Source organism: Molossus molossus, unplaced genomic scaffold (genome assembly GCF_014108415.1).
Source record: "Molossus molossus isolate mMolMol1 unplaced genomic scaffold, mMolMol1.p scaffold_m16_p_2, whole genome shotgun sequence".
Taxonomy (NCBI): Eukaryota; Metazoa; Chordata; class Mammalia; order Chiroptera; family Molossidae; genus Molossus; species Molossus molossus.
Window position 1 is genome coordinate 23,210,532 of NW_023425355.1, and position 27,706 is coordinate 23,238,237.

Consider the following 27,706-nt stretch of genomic DNA (forward strand, 5'->3'; position numbering starts at 1 on the left):
GGCACCAACTCTGGTTAACTATTCCACCTAGGTACCCCAATCCCCTTAGCTGTAAAATGGGCATATTCATAACTAACTCCTTGAATTGTTTTGAGAATTTTAAAAAAGGGGGGATGCATATAAAGCACTAATGAAAGTGCCTGGCCCATGCGCGGCCAGTGTGGCTCAGTGGTTGAGCGTCGACCCATGCACCAAGAGGTCGCCAGTTCGATTCCCGGTCAGGGCACATGCCCAGGTTGTGGGCCCGATCCCCAGTGGGGGGCATGCAGGAGGCGGCCAATCAATGTTCTCTCTCATCCATGTTTCTATCTCTCCCTCCCCCTTCCCCTCTCTCTCTAATATCAATTTTAAAATTTAAAAGTGCCTGGCCCATAGGCACATGATAGAGAGATAGCAAATGTTAGTCCCCTCCCCCTTAAAGGAGGAGTAGGGTACTACCACCTGATGAAGTAAGAAAGGGCATCTGAGGTGAGGAAGAAAATAAGCAAATGGAGAGCAATCTTTACCCATTTGTGCATGCAACAAATATGTATTAAGGTATTAAGGGCTGATTATGAATTTTTTTTCTTTATTGATTTTTGGAGAGAAAAGAAGGGAGAGGGAGAGAGAGATAGAAACATCAATGAGAGAGAACTTCAATTGGCTGCCTCCTGCACGCCCCTCACTGGGCATCTGGCCCACAACCTGGGCATGTGCCCTGACCGGGAATCGAACTGGCGACCTCTTGGTGCATGGGTCGACGCTCAACCACTGAGCCACACCGGCCAGGCTGTGCCAGCCATTTTTCTGCATGCTGGGTATATAAAAGTGAGCAGAGAAGACAAAATCAAACCAAACCCTATACTTGTGTAGCTGACATTCTAGCAGAAAGAGATCTTCAATAAGTAAATGAAGTGTATAGTATATTTGAGATAATTGCTATGAAGAAAGCTAAAAGAGGGAGGAGGTAAGAGGTGTTAAGAGATTGGATTGCAATTTTACATCGAGTGGCTAGGAAAGACCATGATGAGAAAGTGGTGTTTAAGAATAGATCTTGACAGAAAGCAAGGGTGTAGGTGAGTACAAGCGAAACCTTCCAAGCAGAGCAGGAGCACTCAGAAAGGCTGAGTGAGGCGCATGCCTGGTGATTTCAAGGGGCGGCCGCTAGGAAGCCGGCATGGCTGAAGGGGTGGTGAGGGATAATAGCTACAGCTAGAGATGTCATCGTGGTGGCAACAGGGGCCAGGAGCACAGAGGGACTTTGAGGTTATGCTAATAACTTACTGTGTGTGAGGATGGGAAGCTGAAGCAGGCTCCCATCACGTCTCATCTGGATAATGATATGGTCATGATGATACATTTCCTTATTCAATTGTACAAGTCTGTGAGCATAAGTATTTAATGCCCATTTTATAGATGAGTAAACTGAGACATATAGAGTGTTTAAGTAACTTGCCCAAGGTCGCACAATGAGTGAATGTTAGAATCAAGGTTCAATCCCAGTTCTGTCAATCCAAAATCTGTGCTCATAACTATTCTAAAATTAGAATTTGAACTTCATTTATGTAAGTTGCAGAGAACCAGTGGATTTTTTGAAGCAAGAGAGTGACATGGTCATTTGGATGTGTTATAAAGCATAACTAGGTTAACTCACATAGGATAAAATGAAGCAGAGACCATGGAACGGCCATGACCACCTTCTTATACATTAGCTCCATGTAGGTACCACTTGTGTTTAAAAGATGAGCTCTCGCTCAGCCAGTATTGCTCAGTGGTTAAGCCTGGACCTATGCACCAAGAGGTCACTGGATCGATTCCCGGTCAGGACACATGCCCAGGTTGTGGGCCCGATCCCCAGTGGGGGGCATGCAGGAGGCGGCCAGTTGATGTTCTCTCTCATCGATGTTTCTATCTCTCCCTCTCCCTTTCTCTCTCTCTAAAATCTAAGAAATATGACCAAGTATTCACCTGGCAGATAGAAAAAAAAAAGGAGGGAGAAGGAAGGGGAATCTACAAAGAGAACAAGATGCGGAAAAGCACAGTGTTATGACACTGCATGGTGTGTCCGAGCTACTGTGACCAGACTGAAGGGAAGGGTATGCAGCAGGGACAGGTTAGAAAGCTGGGCAAGGACCAGCTTGCAAAGGACCTTTTTAAGCAGAACCGGAAAATCCCTGTCCTTTTTCAGTAGAGGACGGGAGCCTGTGCCCTGGATACTTTGAATGGATTCCAATTAGTCCAATCACATATGCCTTCTACAATATATTCCATGCTTAAATATATGGATATGTAACGTAAAATATTCCATTCAAATATATTCCATGATATATACATTATAATTAATTTATAATGAAAAATATTATCATTAAAATTAGTTCATGATACAAATGATAATAAAATGTTTCCTTTTATCCTGACAAAACGAAACGTTTGAATCCTGACATCTGTGTGGAGAAGTTGCATGGGTTTGGAAATTGTTGGGTTTGGAGAAGCGGTTTTTAATTGGTGTGCCGCAGGAATTTGAAAACAGGCGGTATCTGACTATTTCGTCAGGGACACTGTCCTCTTTTCCCTTAGACTGTTAAATCAAGACATGACAACAGCCAGCACGGCAATAACCATCCAGTGTGAACGAATCGAAATTATACCTATTCTTTTCATTACATCGGCAGAAAAGATAATATTCTTTGGTGTGCCGCAGAATTTTAGTAGTTACTGTGCCACGAGATGAGAAAGGCGCAAATCGCCGGTATAGAAAGCAGGACACACGAAAAGGGAACTTGCCCTCTATGCGAGGTGGTTGTACAGAGGACAGTGGCCAGTTCCTTTTGGTTCCCACTGAGGCCAGAAATAGGTTTAAAGCTCAGCAGAAGGAAAAATTACCTACAGAAGGGGTCCTTCACAGAAAGATTGAGTGTGACTGACGTAGATGATTAAAATGTTGTTTTCTCGGGCTCTCTGGCTGTGTGCTGGCTTCTGCGTGCTCAATCCCCTGATTTCAGAGACAGGGCAAAGTCCTCACATTTTCAGGCTTGAATGGGAGTTTTTAAAATAAAAAAAGATATATATATATATTACATGGCAATTAGTTGCTTAAATATTCTGCTCCCTACCTAACTGAAGTTTTGGAAATGTGTTGAACATGTCAAATATAAATATTATCTTTCATAATATAGCCCTCGTGTTTATTTTAAAAAAAGAGAAATGCTCAGAATTGGCCATAGAAATAGGTGTTCTGTTAAAGCTATTTTGTATTCATGTACCATTTCAGGAAGTTATTAAAGATTAGGTAGATACAGTTAGTATAAATTCAGTTATTAATCTTTATGTGTAACATTTATTGGTCAGATGATTACAATTAAAATCGCTACATGGTTTATTAACTGATGGCACTTTATCAGTGAAGGTAGTGAACTACTCCATCTTACTTTTATTGTTATCACTCATTGGTAACTCAGCTCGTTAAAATACTCTGAAATGTTGTGAACTTTTTCAGAGGTTTCCGATGTCTGGAACTGCTGTTTGTGTTTTTATTGTTTGGAAATATATACAAGAGAGATGATCGGAGGGTGACACCTTGTAAAGAGAAGTCCTGTGTCCCTTACACCCCTGCCTCTCGGTGGCTGGTGAGAGGGAGAGAGAGCACGGGCAGGGAGGCAGAAAGGCGCTTGGCTCCTGACTGTAGCAAACCTTGAAATGCAAATAGTCATCTAACCGGTGTGGCTCAGTGGTTGAGCGTCGACCCATGCACCAAGAGGTCGCCGGTTCGATTCCCGGTCAGGGCACATGCCCAGGTTGTGGGCCCGATCCCCAGTGGGGGGCATGCAGGAGGCGGCCAATCGATGTTCTCTCTCATTGATGTTTCTATCTCTCTCTCCCTCTCCCTTCCTCTCTCTCTAAAATAAACAAAGGAAAAAATAAAACAAAAGAAATGCGTATAGTCACCACCGAGACTCAGGCAATGGGACAACTATTATTGGAATATTTGATGTCAATATAAAATTAACCTAATTCGTAGTTAACCAGATATCAAGTGGAAATCGGTGTTATTTCATAATAAACTAACCCAAATACTTTGGAAGTAACTGTGTACAAACTCAGACTAGGTTACTTTTATACAACCCCAAGAGATGTGTATGTCTGACTAGTGCACTTGGAAGAGCAAATTATTGGATAAATGCCATTAGCCGTGAGAACTGATGAGGGGGAAGGTTCTTTGTTGCCTTCTGTGCTGACATTGAACAACACCACCATGGGTCCTGAGAGACTGCGGCTGCTGTGGGAATGCTGTATTCGTGGGAAAATATATTTTATTTTATTTTTTTTATCCTCACCCGAGGACATTTTTCCATTTTTGTACAGACAGAGTGGGAGGGAGAGAGAGAGAGAGGGAAACATCGATGTGAAAGGGACACATCGAGTGGCTGCCACCCGCACGACCAACCAGGGCCGGGGACAAACTGCAACCGAGGTACGTGCCCTTAGCGGGAACCGAACCCGGGTCTCTCCGGACTGCAGGCGGGCGCTCTAACCGCTGAGCCAAACCGGCCAGGGCAGAAAATATATTTTAATCAGTAAAAATTCTTTCTCCTTAGATTGCATTTTTGTTTGTTTGTTTATTTTTTAATCCTCCCCTGAGAATATCTTTCCATTGCTTTTTAGAGGGAGTGAGAGAGAGGGAGGAAGGGGGAGAACGAGAGAGAGAGACACATCTATATAAGAGGGGCACGTCATTGGTTGCTTCTCACACAGACCAGGGCTGGGGATCAAACCTGCAACCCAGGTACGCGCCCTTGTCCAGGAATCAAACCCGAAACTCTTTGGTCAGCGGGCCAATGCTTAACTGCTGAGCCAAACGGGCCAGGGCTCCCCTTCTATTTTAATATTAAAATTTTATTTTAAAATGTTTGGTCCAAGGGTCATATACATAGAGAAAAATAAACAAGACCACATATTTGTCATGATTATTCCTTTCCAGTTTGAAACCTTAAAGTAGACTCTCTGTCTGAGGTTATTGAACAAATAAATATTGCAATACAGGTTTAGCAGTTTGTCTCCTATAGCAACTAAGGTATTTCTTAGCTTGATAAGACAGGCATTTGGCAATGTTTGCCCGTGCTTTGAAGGAAATATTACAATTCTAAAAATGTACTTGCAGCCCTGGCCGGTGTGGCTCAGTTGGTTGGAGCATAGTTCCGTGTCCCGAAAGGTGGCCGGGTCAATTCCTAGTCCGGGCACAGCCTAGATTATGGGTTCGATCCCTGGTGGGGTGTGTATGGGAGGCAACTGATCAATGTTTCTCTCATACATTGATGTTTCTCTGTCCTTCACCCTTCCCCTCTCTCTAAAATCAGTAAAACATATTCTCAGACGAGGATGAATAAAATAAAATTAAAATTAAAAAGTACATGCATACTATGTCTACAACGTTTTCTGGTTTTGTCAAAAATACTAAGATATTTGTTTAACTGAATGTGATGCTTTATTTATCTTTTTAAAATATCGCCATTGATTCTACTAAACTTCTTGACCGAAATTAAATTAATGGACCTGCTTTTGAAGAAGTGGTTATCAATTAAAAAGTTGTTGAGAATTAAGCACTTATAAGTATGCGTGTTCACAGCTGAAGTTCTAAATCACCCATAAACTTGACAGATGAGCACAGTGTTGGTTTTTCATTTTTGTTTTACTTCCAAGTGCATTTTAAAAAATGGCCATGTGCATTTAAAAAATTATAATATAGTTATACAATTTGGTATCCTGAAAAATTAGATGGGTTTATGTTGTTGTTGTTGTTGTGTGTGTGTGTGTGTGTGTGTGTATTTGTCGTCACAAAATTCATAGAAAAACAGATCAATTTCCTTTCCCTTCGGAAGATGTACCTTCATTTTCCTTATGCACTTGACGTTTTTAGGATTTAGGACTTTAGGCAATTTGTACTTAAAAACAAAAAGGAAATGTTAATTTTCTTATTATTTGGAATATCCAGCATACTCTGAAAACAATACTTTGTGAACACGTAACGCCTTAATCCCAGGTAAAGACCTCTCTTTAGGAGAGTGAGCCTCCCATTGATTCCTCTACAGCCGCCAGACTTAAAGACAAATTGCCCTTGAGGTTCTGGGTGCTTTTTGTTCTTCAGCCTTCCCTTGAGTCCTGTCGTTTCAGGTGTGCAGTACTTTAAAGTGTTAGGTTGATCATAACAACAATGCCAAGTTTTAAATATTTTACCTGTGTGGGATGAGGTAATCCCAGAAATTTTAGAAGAAATAAATCATTGTGGCCACTTGAACTTTCAACATCATACCTCCTGTAGCTGTTTCTTTTGAGCCTCGAGACTAAAATTTCTTTTATGTTTTTCATATCATTGCGCTGGAAACAGCTATACCACAGAAGAGATTCAGTATGGGCCTGATTGATTAAATGCAGTTGGTTGGTTTTTTTTTTTTTTTTGGTCTGAGTCACTAAAACAGTAAGATTGAATTACTCTGTAATTACCCAAATATCCTCCATAGCCTTTTCATAAATCTGTTTGTGAAGAATATTCATTTATTCTAAACAGAGTAATCCTTAAAGCTAAAAACCCCGAATCAGTATGAACTTCAGTAGACGAACCCATCATCTAAGGATTATAGAATTAAAACATCCAATAGAATGAGAAAACTTGATACTTTATACCATATTTATCCTTTGTTTTTCACCAAATCCTCGATTTCATTTGCAGCTTACAGAGTTATATTGAGAAAAACACTTAGATTCTCATCATAGATTTTTTTGTGTCCTACACTTTAAAGATTTTTATCATTCCAACTGTAGCATCTCTTTTCTAGTGTCTCTGTAAAGGAAATATAATATGTAAGCAGACAAATAAACTTTGTCATATTATCATGATTGCGTGCTCAGATTCTGTTTATAAATCTGCATAAGAAGTTGTCAGTTACTCTTTTTTGATGGCCCATGCAGTAAAGGAGGGGAAAATGTGTTTACTCTTTTACATTAATTTGCATCAATGATAGCGAGAAATAAATATAACCTTGCAAACGAATCCAGCTTTCAAGAATATATTTCTGGGATAAAGCAAAGAACAGAATGCTGATAACGTAAGCACACATTAACTTGGGCTGCTATTATCAACATTTAAGTGGAAGTTGTTTTCTCATGGAAAGAATCGTTCATTTTGCCGTAATAATTGAGACATTTTTAATTATACAGATTCAAGTTTAATTTTTCACAGTTTTTGGTTTTTTTCATCATTCTTGCTTTTAACATGTGGAGCTCATTTTCAAATCCAGGGCATTGTTACTAGACCCCAGTGGGACCCACCCCAAACTATTTTTATTGATGATGAATTGAGTTTATTCATTCCACTTACTTAAGAAAAAAAAAGTCGCCCTGGCCGGTTTGGCTTAGCGGTTAAAGCGTCGGCCCACGGAACAATGAGTTGCGGGTTCGATTCTGGTCAAGGGCACGTACCTTGGTTGAGGCTTGTCCCTGGTCCTGGTCAGGGTCATGTGCGAGGCAACCAGTCAGTGTGTCCCTCTCACATGGATGTTTCTCTCTCTCTCTCTCTCTCTCCCCTCTCCCTCCCAGTCTATCTGAACAAAAATGTCCTCGGGCGAGGATTAAAAAAAAGAAAAGAAAGTCTATATTTATGTTACAAAAAACACTTTAATTTTTGTTATTTCATTCCAGATCAGAGATACTAAATCAACAGATCAAAAAACAACCCTCTTGCATTTTATTGCGGAAATATGTGAGGAGAAATACCGAGATATCCTGAAATTCCCGGAAGAACTGGAACATATAGAAAGTGCAAGCAAAGGTAAGTGATTTATAAATGCATTGAGACTGTTCCTTGCTCAAGTATTGCATTTTAAACGGTAGGATTAAATAATCTATGAACATGAATCGTATATATTTTTCCGTTTCTTTACTGATAAGAGAAAAACAGGCAGGTAGTTTCTGTTAGCCTGTATTTGACAACATCGTGTGTTTTAATGACCTGCTTTTCACTGACTTCGTTTGGAACACTGCTAGGGTACTGCAGCCTTCATATCTCTGATCAGATAGTATGTTTGTTCGCACATTTCATAAACACTGGAGTGTATATTGTTTGCAAAGGAGCCTTACCTGTGGGGCTTTTGGTGATAGCAAAGGATTGTGAGACATTTCTTGCTTTGAGTGTGTTTAAAATCTAGGAGGTAATGCCCAGCTGGTGTGGCTCAGTGGATTGAGCATCATTGTCCCATGGACTGAGAGGTCCCAGTTCGATTCCTGGCCAGGGCACATGCTCGTGTTGCAGGCTCGATCCCCAGTAGGGGGCGTGCAGGAGGCGGCCAATCGATGTTTCTCTCTCTCAAAAAAATCAATGAAACATTAAAAAAAAATCTAGGCGGTAAGAAAAGACATAGATAAAGATATTTTCTAAAACAAAGATGAATATGAAAAGTGCTACAAGAAAAGGCAATGTACTGTCGTTTAGATGAGAGAGAAAGGAGTTTTGAATGGGTAGATAAGAGAAGGCTTTCATGGACAAGGCCAGAAGACTGAGGCCTGGGGACAAGAGTTTTACAGACATGAAAAGCGCATGCGTTCCAGAGGGCACACCGTCGGAGCAAGGCCCAGTGGCAGGACGGATGAGGTTGGAGAGTTAAGGTGGCATTTCAGAAATGTCAGTGTCATTCTGAGCAGGCCGGTCTCAATGTGGTAGGCAGCAGGGGCATCACTGAAGAACTAGAATGGGGCCCGGCCGGTGTGGCTCAGTGGTTGACCGTCAACCCACGCACCAAGAGGTCGCTGGTTCGATTCCCGGTCAGGGCACATGCCCAGGTTGTGGGCCCGATCCCCAGTGGGGGGTGTGCAGGAGGCGGCCAATCCATGTTCCCTCTTATCAATGTTTCTCTCTCTCCTTCTTCCTTCCTCTCTAAAGTCAATAAAGGAAAATTATTATTATTTATTAAAAAGACCTAGAATGGGGAGCAACAGGAGCAGGAGCACAGAAATGTTTCTCAGATTGTTATTTGAGCTAATTAGCTCTGTCGGTTAGTGAGTATTGTCTACTCTGGTAAGAAGTTGAAAAAGGAAAGAGAGGAGGATTGAGGAAACATATGAAGGGGAGATTATATATGTGGAAAAGTACATTGTCCCCTGTAAGTGAGTCATAAATCTTATATTTGAAATTGCACTGCATTAAACACATCTCTCTATAACTCTGAAGACTTTCAGTAAGGACTCAAAAGCATATACATTTCCCACTTATTATAATCCATATAAAGCAGTTAGTGTCCTTTGAAGGGGAAAATGTGTCCACAAAGCTCAAAATATTTTTTTGTGTAATATTGTCTAGCGGTCATCTCTGCTGGTCTGGTATTGTCGATCAAATCCTCAACATATTTCTTAATTTAATCCAATGTGTTGCATTTTGTGGTCCAAGGACCAAAATAACACTAGGAGACAAATTATGACTCCATAGTACTATTTATTTGCTTTCTTTTTTATAAAATAAATTTAATAGTATAATGGAAACTTGTACTCAGTACGACTCTAATAGTAACTTTCTGGCAATTGCTTTTTTAAAGAATTTCTATATCTTGGTCCTTGAATTTAAAAACACACCTTTGAGCCCTGGCCGATATGGTTCAGTGGTTAGAGCGTCGGCTCACAGACCAAAGAGTTGCAGGTTGGATTCCGGCCAAGGGCATGTACCTCGGTTGCAGTTCGGTCTGTGGCCCTGGTCAGGGTGATGCAGGAGGCAACCAGTTGATGTGTCTCTCTCACATTGATGTTTCTCTCTCTCTCTCCCTCCCTCCCTCCCACTCTATCTGATGATAAACAGAAAAATATCTTTGGGTAAGGATAAAAAATAGAAATACAATGGTGACTTTTAAATCTTACATTAAGGATAATTTACATGTATATATCTGGTAAACACATCTTTAGCCAAAATAAGCTGGAACAATTCTAATGAAATCTAGAATGAAGTTTTTATCAGCTTTGATTTTTAAGTCTAAATGCTTGTTTGTCTATACCTATAGCTATGTCTGTAGCTCGGTCAGATCATACACACTGCCAGCCACCACTGCTGTTGATGAAGTGCACAGCCTTTTGAGTCAGATTTTATAAAATTCTAATCCCAGCTCTAATACTTACCACTTCTGTAGCCTTGAACTAGTAATTTCAACTTTCAAGTTTTTGTTTCCTCATCTGTAAAATGGAAATGATAGTAACAATAAGATAAAATGAATTAACATTTTCAAGGTATGTAGTAAAAAGCTTGGCACTTAGTAAATATTCAGTTGTTGCTATACTGCTATCATTATTATTATTATCATCATTATCATTATTATTTTATTTTGGTTAATCCTCCATGAAGGATATTTTCCTATTGATTTTTAGATAGAGTAGAAGAGAGGGAAGAAGAGGGAGAGTGGAAGGAGGGAGGGAGAGAGAGAATCATCAGTGTGGGAGACACACATTCAGTGGTTGCCTCCCACATGACCCCAATTGGGACCGGGGATTGAACCTGCAACCAGGTACGTGCCCGTGACCGGGAATCAAACCCGTGACCCTCTGGTTTGCAGGCTGACACTCCAACTGCTGAGCCAAATCAACCAGGGATATCTTTATTATTATTATTATTATTGGTGGTGGTAGTAGTAGTAGTGGTAGTAATTGATATACTACTCTAAATATTATAGCCATTGCTATTGCCTTTTTAGAAGGAAATAATCATAACCATAAGGGTACCTATACTTCCTCCAGTCTTAGCTAAGTATGGAGCACATTCAGTTCTATTTGTTTATTTCTTGTGTCTGGGCTTTTGGTAAATCCTTTCATATTTTTCTGTTACAATATAACCAACTTCTTCCTCCCAATCCATTTGAAGAGCAAAATCTCTGTGTTGTATTTTGATTATTTCTGCCTTTGTGTATTCTCCCTGCTGGTGTATTCAAAAGACTGTTGCCAGAAATCCTCTTCCGATCTCACTGTTTGGGGCACAGCAATCCCCATTCTCAAGTTATTTCTGCTCGTTCTTATTTTTTCCCTATGAAATTCTGACTCCGAGTTCTCAACTCAGAAAGTTCGTAAGCACATTCTGCCGGCTTGCATCCCTCTTTCATTTCCTCCCAGTTTTCATTTCTGTGTGCCCAGACACATTTTCTCTTGAGGCGTTTTTATTCCTTTCTCTGTGTTCGATTTCATGCTGCATCTCATGCCAGGAAATCTCACCTGCCCTGTCCTCTAAGACAACTGACTATCATTTGTCATATTACTGTTCAGAATCTATTCCTTTTCTTTTTTCTCTCTTTCCTAATATTTTGCTACTAAAGCCTTAGGAGAAAATACTTTTGAATTTAGTCTGCAGGAAAAACAAAACATGTTAAAAGATCAAGCCAGTTTCCTTTTATTTATAGTTAAATACATTTTCCTGGTATTTGAGTCTAACTTGTCTTGTTTGCTTAATGTACATTTCAGTCCTGTTGGAATCTCGTTCTGTCACCCTCAGGACTGTGTGTAGCATATATATTCACAGTCCACCAGCAAAAATAAAAGGAGATCAACACAATATAATTCATTTTATTTGTGAAATGGTCACCTTCACAAACAAAACCAAAAACTAATTTTGTAAGCTAAAGAGATATAGATAAGATGAAACCAATTTAGTTAATGATTTAATTGTGTAACTCATACCAGCAGAACTAAAAAGAGATCAATACAATATAATTCATTTTATTTGTGATGGTCACCTTCACAAGCAAAATCAAAAACAGTAACATTTTTTAAGCTGAAGGAATAGAGATAAGATGAGGCTAATTTAGTTAATGATTTAATTATGTAACTCTTATGCAAAGAACAATTGTATGACCACTGAAACCTTTTTTCTATGTGTTTGGATTATTAGAACCTGAGTTCTTATTTTGATAGGGTAAGGATCTTTTCTGTCTGATATAGCAAAGAGCACATTTATTGCAAGACAGTCCTGAAGTCATAGGCCTCAAATTAACTGACAAAGAAAAAAAAAATGACAGTGAGGTAAAAGGAAAACTGGATACAGGAAATATGTGAGGTCCATGGAAGATGTTATTTGTGGTAGAAACTTAGCCTGTTTTCCCAGAGCTCTGCAATTCAAAGATATTGGCAGAAAACACATCATTTTTACATTAAAACAGATACATATGATGGAGTAGAATGCAAAATCCACATGAATTTTTTAAATAAAACAGATGACTTCAAAGAAATTTCAAACTAGCAGTCGATCCCTAGGGGTACGTGTTCAATCTTCTCTTCCATTAGAGGTACTTGGGTGGGAAAAATTTATGAAACACCGACTGAAGAATTATACAGTGATTTTGTTTTGGTTTGGTGTCACTTGTATATTTATCTATATACTTATTATTTCAGGAAGGAGGGAGACAAAGCAGGCTGGGTAAGGGAGGAGAATGCCTAATTTTCTTCTAAGCAGATACTTTCATAGTCCTTATGAAGTTCAGAATCAAACAGTACTATGTAATTTTATTAACAGTGTAATTAATAAAATGATCTTGCTCTGGTCATTTTATTCTGGGTTAAATTATAAATTTGCAGGTCCTCTCATTCATGTTTGACATACCAATGAGTCTTTAGAGAGAAAAAACTGTGGTTGCTATAGAGACCCCGATGCTTTTAAATAGTGAAAATATTTTTGAAAACCACAATCGCCTTTTCCCCAATGGTTAATTTTTAAGATTACATATACTTGTGTATATAATTGTGTATGATAGATATACAGATATATCTTGCATAAAACATTGCTAGCTTACTAGACATATTTTATAAATCCTTTATTGTTACCCCGCCCCCCGTGGCTATCACTTTAACATTCAGCTTTGAATATTTTTATGGTTTGATTTAAAACCTCTAGTGTTTTATAGGTGGGCTCCAGGGATTAAACCAAAGGGGTTAGTAAAGTTTAATTAAAACTATTCTACTCAACAGGGAAAAATTATATTAATGTATTTGAAGGTACCATTAATCCTAAGGTTTTGCATAAATCCAAAATGGGTTTTACTTCAGTTAAATTAGTGCCATCCTACAAAATAAAAGCTGGTTAAGTTGCATATGCACAGTGTTAATTTCTTTTGAATTAAATCAATTATTATAAATTTTAATGACCATCTATATCTTTTGATATCTTCCATCTTTTCATGTCATAGTAAGTAACTCTGATTACCTGTTTATCCACTCTGCCTATTCATAGGATCAATAATGCTAAAAGTTCAAATTACAGGACATACTGTAAGGGGAAAAAAATCTATGAAATAAAGAAAAAAGTAATATAATAGCAGACTCCAAAAGGTAGAGGAATGATAAAGTCCAAAACAACTTTTTCTGAAACTCCAGAGCTGACAGAAATTGTAGAGATCATCGAATCCTTGCTAAAAGGGACCCAAGATGGCATTTAGTCCAAGTCCATCGTTTTACAGTTGAAGAAACTGAGGCCCAGAATGATGAAGGAATCATACATACAACCGGTGGAGAGTCAATGCAAGTTTGCAGATCTTGTCTGGAATTGAAATATTCCGTACATTTCGGCTCCACTTTGGCTTCCCTTGTGGTCTGGATTATACAAGAGAGAATTAATACTCACATCTTGGAAAACATAAAGAAAGTAAATGCTGACCAAATGAAAGGCTTAGTGGAGCGTTAATTCTGCTTCCTCTGTGTAGTGGTCCAGTCTCTCTCGCCCCATTTCTTTCCGTCACAGCATGTTAGCCTTATTAGTAATATAGCACAGACCATATTTGCATTTTTTTTATTTCATTGTTTGCTTCTCTGTGTACCTCCTAGATTGAGTTCCTCAGTGACAAAAAATATGCCCCATTTGTCTCTGAGGTCTCAGTTGTAGCACAGTATGTCAGGGAGAAGTAAATGCTCAGTAAATGTGTATTAAGGGGAATCACTATATATCATTTGAGTACAGCAGGCATATTTCCAAATAAGATATTGTGGGCCCTGGCCGGTTTGGCTCAGCGGTTAGAGCGTCGGCCTGCGGTCCTGAGAGACCCGGGTTCGGTTCCCGCTAAGGGCACGTACCTCGGTTGCAGTTTGTCCCCGGCCCTGGTCGGTTGTGCGGGTGGCAGCCACTCGATGTGTCCCTTTCACATCGATGTTTCTCTCTCTCTGTTCCTCTCTCTCCCTCCCACTCTACCTGAACAAAATATGGAAAAATGTCCTCGGGTGAGGATAAAAAAAAAAAAAAAGATATTGTGGGAAGTTCACCAAGAGAATAGCAATCTGAAAGTTCGTTTGTTGTAAATAGGAGAGAAAAAAATAAGTTAGAATAAAGAGGACACCGGGACTTAACAATATTTCCTGGTCCATACTTCTTTCAAAGAGAAAGGTAAAATTGGAAACAGTCAAGTTAGTAATGGCGAGTACCTGAATTTCTGGAGGCCACCAAACCATAAAGGTTTATGGTGGACAGTAAGGATTAAAAGTCTCGTAGGAACTGATGGTAGCCAAGTCTGTCACTGTGATAGCTAACAGCTGAAACTTCAACCTTTTAGTCTAATGCCTAGAAAATTTACTTTCATACTGTCCGCTGTTAGTTTTATTGGAAAGTCTTTGAGTTATGGAACAAAATCCTGCTGTTTCTAGAGTATTTAATATACAGTGACTCATAGGACCCATGATGTGAGAAAGTAGTAAACTGTAGGATTTCCTAGCAGATTGAAACTTTGAGTTGTAGTCAAATTTTTTGGAAGTTTAATATATTGATGTGACAGAATACCAGTAGAATTGACCTTACTTAAATGTTACCAGTCTTCCCTGGCTGGTGTGGCTCAGTTGGTTGGGCATCATCCCCTGAACTGAAAAGTTGAGGGTTCCATTCCCCCTCAGGGCACATGCCAGGGTTTCAGGCTTCAACCCCAGTAGGGGGCGTGCAGGAGGCAGCAAATTGATACTGTCTTTCCCTCTCCTTTCCTCTCGCCCTCCCTCTCCCTTTCTCTCTCTCTCAAAATAAAAAATATTTTTTAAAAATATTAGTCTGAGAGTGCACATCATACTGTTATATCATTTTAATAAAAATTTTCAATTGTTTGTTTAGCTTCTTTTGGACTTTTTCATACATACTGTTTAAAATAACTTAGACTGCCCTGGCTGGTTTTGCTCAGCGGTTAGAGCATCGGCCCACTAACCGGAGACTCCCAGGTTCGGTTCCCGCTAAGGGCATGTACCTTGGTTGCAGTTTGTCCCCGGCCCTGATTGGGTTGTGTGGGTGGCAACCAGTCGATGTGTCTCTCTCATATCGATGTTTCTCTCTCTTCCTCCCTCTCTCCCTTCCGCTCTATCTGAAGATAAATGCAAAAATGTCCTCGGGTGAGGATAAAATAATAATAATAATAACTTAGACTAATTTATTTAGCAAAAAATTGTTTATCATATCAACACCATACATACCTTATAAAACTTAAAGGAACATTAAGTTTTAGGGAATCAAAGTCATACATTTTCCAGTTTGTTATACTTCTTTCTTCCTTACTCTCACCAAGTCACCCCAATTGTTTTAACACCATGAATTGTTTAGAAATAGCAAAAAGAGTAAGATGTCCAGAATATGTGCGGAAAATGTCTTTTCAACCTGAAATGTCAAAAGGACTCAGGAAAGAAAGTAATGTTTTCTTGCTGGTTAGTACTCTAGTTATTACCAACCAGTATTTTCAATTCATAGTGTATAAAAACACCATAATTAATTTTCATTTCTAGAGGAAGCTGTTGAAAACACTAATCTTCAGTTAGCAGTGAAAGGAAGCAGAGGCCATGGCCATTTGGATTTCAGTAAAATGTTTCAATATAAATCAACAAGTTTTTTTTATACTATAAAGAATTTTTTCCCTCTGAACCATTTTTTTTTTAATTTTTCTTTATTGAATTTTAGAGAAGAGGAAGAGAGAGAGAAATATTGATGAGAGAGAACATCGATTGGCTGCCTCCTGCATGCCCCGCACTGGGGATCGGGCCCACAACCTGGGCATGTGTCCTGACCGGGAATCGAACTGGCGACCTCTTGGTGCGTGGGTCAATGCTCAGCCACTGAACCATACCAGCTGGGCCCCTATGTACCATTTAAAAATAAGTTGCTGACATGATGCTCCATCACCCCTACCTGTCCTATAAAGACTTGTTCCTGTACAACCACAATAGACCCATCCAAATTAGGAAATTAACACCGACACATTACTATTTGATTACTACTATTCAAGATTTACCAGTTGTCCCCAAAATGTCCAGAATGATCCAGTCCAGTGTCAAGTATTATGTTTAGTTTTCATATCCCTTTAGTCTCTTTCAATCTGGAAATATCACAGAAGTCGTGTTGTATCATTCTCTTTAGATCCCATCTGATGGCACACGATTTCAATCTGTTCCGTTACTGGTGACATTAACTTGAGCCACTTCATTAAGGTGGTATTTGCCAGTCTCCTTCACTCTAGAGTCATCCATTTTCTTTTGATAATTAAAAAAATTAAACAACTTTATTAAGATATAATTGAATCACCAATTTTTTATAGACTTATATAGGCATTTGTCAGGGTACCTTAGCTTTTGCATCGCAGGATCTTTTTCTGCTAGACATTTGTATACATAGCTTCTCTGTCTCATGCCATTGCCCTGCCTGACTTAGAGCCGAGACGTCTGCACTTTTCCAAACTGAAATGCCACCCCCTTCCCTCAGCCCTTTTGATCCCTAAGTGTCTTTAAAATTTTTTTATTAAATGTATTGGGGTGACATTGACTTATAAGTTTCAAGTGTACAATTTTATAATACACCATCTGTATATTGTATAGTGTATTCACCGCCCCAAGTCAAGTTTCCTTCCATCACCATATATTTGACCCCCCTTCTTTACTCCCTTCTACCTCCCCCACCCACTTCCCCTTTGGTATCCATCTATGAGGGTGTTTTGTTTGTTTGTTTTGTTTTGTTGCTTTCTGTTTTAAATCCCACATATGAATGAAATGATATGGTTCTTGTTTTTTTCTGTCTGGCTTATTTTACTTTGCATATTCTCAAGATCCATCCACGTTGTTGTAAATGGCAGTGTTTCATCTTTTCCTACGGCTGAGTAGTATTCCATTGCATATATGTAGCACATCTTCTTTATCCAGTCATCCACTGAAGGGCACTTAGGTTGTCTCCATGTTTTGTCCACCGTGAATAGTGCGGCAGTGAACATAGCAGTATATGCATATCTCTTTATGAATGCATGTTTTTTAATTTTGAGAGTAGATACCTAAAAGAGGGATTGCTAGGTCATACAGTAGCTCTATTCTAAATTTCTCTGGGAGCCTCCATACTGTTTTCCATAGTGACTGTACTAATGTATATTCCTACCAGCAGTCATGAAGGTTTCTTTTTTGCCACAGCCTCGCCAAACTTGTCATTTCTTGTCTTGTGGATGATAGCCATTCTAACAGGTGTGAGATGGTATCTCATTCTGTTTTTTCTTTTAATCCTCACCTGAGGATATTTTTCTACTTTTTTGTTCAGATAGAGTGGAAGGGAGACAGAGGAAGAGCAGGAGAGAGAGAGAGAAACATTTATGTGAGAGAGACTCATCAACTGTTTGCCTCCTACACAACCCTCTCTTGGACCAGGGACAAACTGCAACCAAGGTACGTGCACTTGACCAGGATCAAACTCACGACTCTTTGGTCCATGGGCCAACGCTCTAACCACTGCGCAAACTGTCCAGGGCTCATTCAGGTTTTAATTTGAATTCCCCATATAGCTAGTGAACTTGAACCATCTTTTCATATATAAAAAAGTATCTTTTTGAAGTCCCAGCTTAAATGGCACCCCTCCATAATGACTTCTCTGACTTGTGGTTTTACATGGTCTCTTACTTCCCTACTCTACCGTAGTATTCATTTGAAAGTCTTCGTTTGGTGTTTGATCCTGCATTCTGTTGCATTACAATCTATGGGTTTCCGTGTTTGTGGCTGCATCTGGCATGGTGCTTACTGAAATAATGTATGATGTCCTCTGTCTCCTCTGTTAGGGCAAAGTCTAACAGGACTGGTAGAGTAAGTTCAGCTCAGTGAATACTTATCGCACGTTCCTCATCCTTGTCACTGTCTTTATTTAACCCCATGGTGGGAACTTAAATGGACTAACATACATTTGCAGATACTTAATTTTGATTTGCTACACATTACGCAACAAGTGGAAAACCAGGTCTTCAAAACAGTATTCTTTAAAACGAATCTGTGGTGTTAGAAATCATAATGGTTATTCATGGGGTGAGTTAGTGACTGGGAGGGGTTATGCAAGGGCTCATGAGATGCTGCTCATGTTCTGTTCTTGATCTGGATCCTGGGTGTTTAGTTTGTAAACATTCGTTCAGCTGGTCACCTATGTGCAGAATGTATGTATGGTTGAACAAAGCATTTTAAAAGCCAAGTCATTCAGTGTGGCTCAGTGGTTGAGCGTCAACCCATGCACCAAGAGGTCGCAGGTTCGATTCCCGATCAGGGCACATGCCCAGGTTGTGGGCCCGATCTCCAATGGGGGGGACATGCAGGAGGCGGCCAATCGATGTTCTCTCTCATCGATGTTTCCATCTCTCTCTCCCCCTCTTCCTTCCTCTCTAAAATCAATCAAGAAAATAAATAAATAAATAAATAAATAAAATAAAGGCCAGTCAATTTAATTTTTAAAATATGCAATGGCTTATGAAAAGTGAGAAAGGTACTGCATTTAAATTCAAAAGGTCTTCATGTTTTAACTTGTGCTTAGTTATAATTAATCACATTCACCGTATAAATATTTGCTGTCAGAGTTGATCTGATGTCATTGTAAATAATAATTATTTTTCAGCAAGTCATATGTCACTTAAGGATTTTATCAAAGTGTCTTCTAGTGTAAGAATAGATGAGAGCACTCGAGTATTTAAAAAAAAACAACAAAAAACGAAGACAGAAAAAGAACCCTCCAACCACATTATGTACCATGTAAACATTCAGGGTGATCTTTCTATAGTTGTTATCAGTAGTGTGCTGTCTTGTATAGCATTGAATCCCAGCACGTCCCGAGCACATCCTGAGTTAAAATTTTCACCAAGAGCCTGTCACTGCTGTCATTGTTATCACTGTGGCTTTGCTTCAATGTCAGGAAATAGGATACGTGGGAATATTGCTCAGTTTTATCTCACCGTGGATTCAAGCTCGTTAGTTGAAAGGTGAATATTCATACATCGCACGTTATCATTTGATTGACTCCTGAAGTAAAACTCAGGGACATATTTGATGCCAGAGGTTAAAGGACTGATGTTGAGGAGTAATGTCAAGGTGGAAAGGGGAGAGTGAGGGAAGAGGAAAGAATAACAGAAAGCAATCGATGTTCTTTCTCATCAATGTTTCTATCTCTTTCTCCCTCCCACTTCCACTCTCTCTAAAATCAGTGAAGGAAAAAAAAATTTAAAGAAAAAAAAAAGCCCGGCCGGTGTGCCTCACTGTTGATCATTGACCCATACACCAAGATGTCAGCAGTTCGATTCCCGGTCAGGGCACATGCCCAGGTTGTGGGCTCGATCCCCAGTGGGGGGCGTGCAGGAGGCAGCCAGTCGATGTTCTCTCTCATCGATGTTTCTATCTCTCTCTCCCTCTCCCTTCCTCTCTCTCTAAGATCAATAAAGGAAAACATAAATTTTAAGAACAACAGAAATGAAGAGAGAACCAACTGTCTGCTGCTACAGCAGTCATAGAAGAGGTGGTCATGCTCCGAGGGGGACTCCCTTGTACCCCCAGAGAACAATGGGTGGAATCTGGCAATCGACTTGGTTACCATTACTGCATCACTACCCTTCCTTCTGATGGAGTCATCAGTGAGGATCAGCAAGGTTTAGGGATAGAGAGGTTAGGGATTTCAGGAGATTGCAAGAACTGTATCATAGCAATCTAAGCAACTGCTTCTATTCACTTTTTACGCATTTCCCACGTGTCTTGAACACAAGGACTAGGTCATAGGGGGCTACACTGCTGGTGTGATTTCTTTCTTTTTTTTTTTTACCCTCACCCAAGGACATTTTTGTATTTATCTTCAGACAGAACGGGAGGGAGAGAGGGGGGAAGAGAGAGAGAGAGATCGATGTGAGAGAGATACATCGAATGGCTACCACTCGCATGACCCAACCAGGGCCGGGAACAAACTGCAACCGAGGTACGTGCCCTTAGCGGGAACCGAACCTGGGACTTATTGGTCCGCCGGCCGACGCTCTAACCTCTGATCCAAACTGGCCAGGGCATTGGTGTGATTTCTTGAATTTAATTGGGGTCTTTTTCTGGAATTTGGATTCTACAAGGCGATGAGGAAAATTAGTAAATAGCAAACATAATATTGACTTGTGCCAATATCATAGGACTCAAACTCCTCAATGGTATTTTCATGTAAAAGAGAAAGGAGCGGACATTTTTCCTAGAAGTTTTATTAAAATAACAGGAGAAAAACAACTCTGAGTCCTATTTGAAGCTAATAGCTCTAAGGCAAAGGATTCTGGCGCAGTCATATCTGAAAGGAGACGCTTGCTGGAAATAAAATGCCCAGAGAGAATCACAGAGCAGGCATTCCAGTGTCAACTTTGCTACTGCCTACTTATTAGATCCTGCTTTGGCCAGCTAACCTCTCAGTGCCTATATCCTGTTTTGTACAATAACACTTCTTAATTTGGAAAATCGAGATGGTCAGATTTAGCCCACGTATTCCTCCAGGTGTGATTGTAATAATAAAATTAGATATTCAGTGTGGAAATGCCTTAGGAGGAAGGTGTTACAGATACATAATGGTTTCTCATTCAAGCTAACGTGATGTTCATTCCAGATGATTTTGATCAGGTTTTGTTTTGGTTTGTTCAGTCTCATTTTTGAAATGAGTGTCAAAATTCACTTGGTAAATCATAAAGCTCTCTGAAAGAATGTTTAATGTTATTAATTTCATTTCCTTTACATGTTCTTTTACGTTTTCCATCTTGTAGTGTTTTTTTTATTTATTATTTTTATTAATTTGTTTTTGTTACAGATGTTTCTCCTTTTTTCCCCCATTGACACCCTCCTCCCCATCCCCCCTGCCCCGTCCCCAGCTTTGTTGTTCATGTCCATTGGTCATGCACACATGCATATAAGTTATGTGGTTTATCTCTTCCCCCACAAACCCCCCCTCCTCTGAGGTTTGTCAGTCTGTACCCTACCTCTATGTCTCTGGGTCAATTTTGTTCATCAGTTTGTTTAGTTCATTATATACCACAAATAAGTGAGATCATATGATATTTGTCTTTCTCAGTTTGGCTTGTTTCACTTGGCATAATACTCTCTAGGTCTGTCCAGATCATCTCAAAGGATAAGACATCTCTCTTTCTTATAGCTGCATAGTAAAAAAAAAAAATAAAAGCCATCTTGTAGTTTTTTAAAAGTAAGACTAAGAACATGATCACAGCCCAGCCAGTGTGGCCTAGTGCTTGAGTGTCGACCCATGCACCAAGAGGTCACTGGTTCAATTCCCAGTCAGGGCACATGCCCAGGCTGTGGGCCCGATCCCCAGTGGGGGGCGTGCAGGAGGCGGCCAATCGATGTTCTCTCTCATCGATGTTTCTATCTCTCTCTCCCATCCCCTCTCTCTAAAATCAATAAAGAAAAGTATTTTAAAATGTAGACATGATCACAAAGGCTCATTTTACTATGAGTGATATCTATAAGGTTTGATGGAAGAATCACTGTGCCACATTTAAGAGCTGATCGTAAAAGTTCCAGTATCTTATTTTGTTTGGTTATCTTTGTCCTTACTAGTTATAAGCATAGAAGAAAAGAAAAAGCATATAGTTTTTAATAGAATATTCTAAGTAATTAGTAGTAAATGTTTAGGGTGAAATAAAAAAAAGGCATGAATTTTGAATATTATAATATCTAATAAAAATTATAATAAAGCATTTTTTGATGTGCATTTTAAAGAAATGAATTCTGCCTGCATTTGTAGCAGGAAACCCAAGGCTAATGTTTATGCTAACTATTGTTTGTACACTTAATTATGCATTTTTCCTAATAACCTAATAGTGATAATAATAGCCATTACCATGAATAAAGAGCTTACTAATTGCAAGGCACTGTTTTAAGCATGCTATTATGGAAAAGGAGACTGAGTCTCAGAAACACTAAATAAAGTGCTCAAGGTCCCAGAATTAATAAGAGCTAAGCTTTTGGCTACTTCTGTATGCCCTTTTCTTCTCACTGGACCGACACTGAGAGTACTATCAAAAACAGAGCTGAAAAAGCTGCGATATATAAAGCTGTATCCCTAAAGGTAAGAGAAATGGAGAAAGCAATACACATCTTGGTAAATTCTGTATTTTAATGGGAGCATTAATTATTATAATTCGAAACAGCCAGTGACATCATACAACTACAAACACGTACTGATTTATGCTGAAACTACAGTAAACTGCTAAATATATGAAAATGGTATTGTTAGAATTAAGAGTTTCATTTCATTGACGTTTGCTTTACATGTACACAGAGAAGAATAAAATGCGCTGTGATTACGAACAAAGAGTAAATATCTCTGGTGCCCACCCTTCTTGAAGGATATGGTCATCGACTACACACGTGCTTATTTAACTCTAATAGGATAAGGATTTGCAGTCCCTGAATTGAACATTTGTAACCATTTAAAAAAAAATTTTTTTTTTTCTTTATTGATTTTAGAGCAAGAGGAAGGGAGAGGGGGAGAGAGGTAGAAACATCGATGAGAGAGAACATCGACTGGCCGCCTCCTGCATGCCCCCCACTGGGGATCGGGCCCACAACCTGGACATGTGCCCTGACCGGGAATCGAACTGGCGACCTCTTGGTGCATGAGTCGACACTCAACTACTGAGCCACACCAGCAGGGCATACATCAAATTTAAAAGCTATTTCCCTGGCCGGTTTGGCTCAGTGTTAGACGTCGGCCTGCGGTCCAGAGAGACCCGGGTTCGGTTCCCGCTAAGGGCATGTACCTCGGTTGCAATTTGTCCCCGGCCCTGGTTGGGTTGTGAGGGTAGCGACAACTCAATGTGTCCCCTTCACATCTATGTTTCTCTCTCTCTCTCTCTCTCTCTCTCTCCCTCCCTCCCTCCCTCCCCCACTCCATCTGAACAAAATATCAAAAAAAAAAAAAAAATTTAAAAGCTATTGCACAAGAGATGCAACTTAGAATAGGGGAAAGCATTTGCAAATTATATACTGGATAAGGGTTTAACATCTAAAATATATAAGAAACGCATAGAATTCAATAGCATAAAAACAAACAATCCAACTCAAAAAATGGGCAAAGGACCCGAACAGACATTTCTCCAAAGAAGACATACAATGGCCGACTGGTTATAGGAAAATGTGCTTAACATCACTAATCATCAGGATACGCAAATCAAAACCACAATCAGATACCAGCTCACACCTGCTGGGATGACTGTTATCAAAAAGTCCAAATAGAGGAAGTGTCGCCAAGGTTGAGGAGAAAGGGAAACTTTGTACACTATTGGTAGAAAATGTAAATTGGTACAACCTCTATGGAGAAACAGCATGGAGGTTCCTCAAAAAAACTTAAAACCGGAATTATCATATGAGCCAGCAATCCCCCTTCTGCGTATTCATCCGAAGGAAATGAAATCATCACCTCATAGAGAGATCTGCGTCCCCATGTTCATTGCTGTATTATTCACAGTAACCAAGGTATGGGAAAAAAAATCTAAGTGTTCACTGACAAATGAGTGGATAAAGAAAATTATATAGCTCTGGCCGGGTAGCTGCATTGGTTAGAGCGCCGTCCTGACATGCCAAGGTTCTGGGTTCCATGCCCAGTCAGGGCACATGCAAGAATCAACCAGTGAACGCAGAAATAATGTCCCTTTCCTTTTTCCTACTCTCCCCCGCCTCCGCCACCTTCCTCTTTCTCAGATCCGTAAATAAAAATTAAAAAAAAATTATATCTATCTATATCTATCTATATATTTATATATTTATATATATCTATATCTATCTATATATATTTATATAAAACAGAATATTATTCTTAAAGAAGTAAATCCTGCCATTTGCAACAACATGGACAAACTTAGGTGATGTTATATTAAGTGAAGTAAGCCAGACACAGAAAAAAATACTGCATGATCTTACTTAAATGTGGAATAAAAAAGTTAAACTCATAGTAAGAGAGTAGAATAGCTGTTACCAGAGTCTGGAGAATAAAGAAAAAGGGGAGACACTGACAAAAGGGTACAAACTTTCCTGTATAAAATGAATAAGTTCTGGAGACCTAATAAACAGCATGGTGACTACAGGTACCTACATAGTGAGGAGCACATGGTGGTACAGTCTTTTTAATTTTTTTTTATGTTTTGTCTTTATTGATTTCAGAAAGAGGGGAAGGGAGAAGGAGAGAGAGAGAGACATGGATAAGAAAGAACATCGATTGGCCGCCTCCTGCACGCCCCCCACTGGGGATCAGGCCCACAACCTGGGCATGTGCCCTGACTGGGAATCAAACCAGTGACCTCTTGGTGCGTGGGTCAGTGCTCAGCCACTGAGCCACACTGTCCAGGCAGTGGTACAGTCTTAAAGCCACAATGCCTTTTTCTTAAGAATTTCCATATGCTCAGTGTTCTGATTAGAAGATATTGGAAGTAAAGATTTACAAAATAAATAAAAATAATCATATATATTAAACAATAAAATAATTTGTAGGAGATAAATCTTTGACACTTGCAGATTTTCTCAAACCCACTATTCCACATACTATTTCATGTGTGTTAATCTCCAAATAATGATGTATAGACTTTTACGGTGATCAACAGTTTATAGAAAGTAGTAAGTAATTTTTAGGGCTAATATATATACATACAGTAGACCCGTGTATGTGTGTGATTTCTGCACGGATGTGTTCATGAGTACATTAGTATTTTTTTCTTTAAAGCAAAGGCTCCTTCCTAGATAATACAAATGATATACTATATGCAGAACAGAACATCTGGTGCACCGGTTTAATAGAGCATATCTAAAAGTTGTACTTATCATTATTCTTTATAGTTTCAATCAAATTCAATTCTTGTACATGCTGGAAGGGCCCAGGGCTCTTTACACTCTCTCAGATGGGTGTTCTGATTCACTTAAAAGTACCCTAGTGGTTACCTGGATCCCTAGCCCCTGAGTTTTCGGTATTTCAGCCACTTCCCTTCCCTGAATACTCTCACTTTCTTGGTGCTCTTATCCACTCACGGATTTAAATGCTATCCATGTGCTGATCACTTTCACAGGTCTATCTCTAGCCCCAATATCTCCCTGAACTTCCAGACTCTCAGATCCATCTGTCTGTGTGACATCTCTGTTTTCATTTCTAATAGACATGTAAAACCTGTGTACAAAACTGTACTCCTGAAACTCCCAGTTCCTGAACCTGTCCTTCTGCTGCATGCCCCACTTCAACTGATGGCTAATCTATGTTTTTTCAGTTGCTCTGATGACAACTTTGGAGTTATGGTTGAAGAAGTCATCCTGTCACACTTCTCATTTCATTTCTCAGCAAATGCAGCTGACTTTATCTTTTTTAAAAAACAGTCTAGCCCTGGCCGGAATGGCTCAGCGGTTAGAGCGTCGGCCTGTGGACCAGAGACACCCGGGTTCAGTTCCCACTAAGGGCACGTACCTCGGTTGCGGTTCGTCCCCGGCCCTGGTTGGGGTCATGCGGGTGGCAGCCACTCAATGTCTCTCTCTCTCACATCGATGTTTCTCTCTCCCTCTCTCTCTCTCCCTCCTACTCTGTCTGAAGATAAATGTAAAAATATCCTAGGTCAGGATTAAGAAAAAATAGTCTACTTCTCATAACCTCCACCACTGTCACCCTAATTGACACTAACATGTTTCCTCACTTGATCAACTTCAGTAATCTCCTGACCTTCCTCTACTCTTGCCCTATTGCAGTCCATTGCTCCGCATGGCAGCCTGGATGGTTCTTTTGAGTATAAGTTAGATCTCATGACTTCCACAATCTCAACCTGCTGATGGTTTCCCATTAAACTCTGAATAAAAGCCAATGAGCAGTCCAGAGCCTTTAGATCATATATACTCTTGTACCTGGCTACATCCCCAACGTCTCTCCCGATCACGCTCTCCCTCACTCACTTGGGTCCAGACACACTGGGTTCCTCAAATACATTATGTATGTAGAAGACTCACGTCTTTTCAGTTGCTGTTTCCATTCCTTGGAATGTCCTTTACTGAGATACAAACACGGATTGTGACTTCAGCTTAACCAAGTTTCTGGCAAAACATCTGTATAAAGAGGCCTCTCTGACCACCAGATATAATGTAGCACCCTCTGTCTTTCTCTATCCTCTTGTCTTCCTTTATTTTTCGTAATAACACTTATGACTGAACCCTCCCATGAAAATAAGAACAGTGGGTCTTCCTTATGCAAAGACTCCACATTTGTGAATTTGCCTACTTGCTGAAATGTACCTGCAGCCTTGGTAAAAATTCACAGCGCTTCCGTGGTCACTCACGCACGTGCACATGCGCGGAGTGGTGAAAAGTTTGGCTTGTCCCAGGCACGTGTTTCCAGCCGAGGTCAAACAAGGTGTCACTCTGACGTCTTGTTTTAGCTCACATACTGTGAACAGCTGGCCTTCTGTGATCTACTTAGTGCCATGCTTTTCTTATTTGGGTGCTTTTTTTGGGTGATCTTGCCTTTTCAAAAACAAAACAAAAACATGGATGTGAGAGAGATGCATCTGTTGGTTGCCTCCTGCATGACCCTGACCGGGGCCAGGGGTGGAACCTGTAATCCAGGCACATGCTCTTGACTGGGAATCGAACTGGAGACCCTTTGGTCTGAGGGCCGAAGCTCTAACTGCTGAGCCAAACGGGCCAGGGCGATCTTGCTTTTTTAAATGACCCTGAAGTATAATACTAAAGTGCTGTGTAGTGCTGCCATGACTAAGAATGTTGTGAAATGCCTTACAGAGAGAATGTGTGTGTTAGATAGACTTCATTCAGGCATGAGACATAGTGCTGCTGGCTGTGAGTTCAACATTAATGAATCAACCATGAATATTCAATAGGGTGTCTTTAAACAGAAACACACATAAAATCAGGCTATGTTCTGATTGGCGGATGAAAATGTTTAGACCAGAGACTCGCAGCAACCTAACCCCGTGCTTCCCCCAGGAACAAGGATTCAGTATTTGTTAATTCAGTGTTCATAGTGACTTTTTAGAACATAAGCACTGCAAATAACAAGAATCAATGATCTATACCACATAGGAAATATAAAAAATACAAGAATATTACAACAAATATTACTGTTAAGTGTATTATGACTAATGTGACTTTATTGTATATAATTTTATTTAGATTTATTATGTTTGCATTTGCCATGTCATTAAAGTTCATTAAGACTTGATTTTGGCCCACCTGGTGTGGCTCAGTGGTTGAGTGTTGTCCCACACACCAAGAGGTCGCCAGTTCAATTCCCGGTCAGGACATGTGCCCAGGTTGTGGGCCTGATCCCCAGTGGGGGGCATGCAGGAGGCGGCCAGTCGATGTTCTCTCTCATCGATGTTTCTCTCTCTCCCTCTTCCTCTCTCTCTAAGATCAATAAAGAAAACTAACTAAATAGATGTGATATAGTCCCACTTGTTTATTTCTACTTTTGTCACCTGTG

General features: G+C 39.8%; 1 protein-coding gene across 1 annotated transcript in view; it reads left to right on the forward strand.

The window, feature by feature from the left end:
• The window catches only part of DIAPH2 (diaphanous related formin 2), a 924,489-nt gene that overhangs the window by 466,401 nt on the left and 430,382 nt on the right, over positions 1-27,706 (forward strand). The window contains exon 22 of the mRNA XM_036270453.1: positions 7,672-7,801. Within this exon, the coding sequence (XP_036126346.1) occupies positions 7,672-7,801 (130 nt within the window). The remainder of the gene's footprint in view (positions 1-7,671; positions 7,802-27,706) is intronic.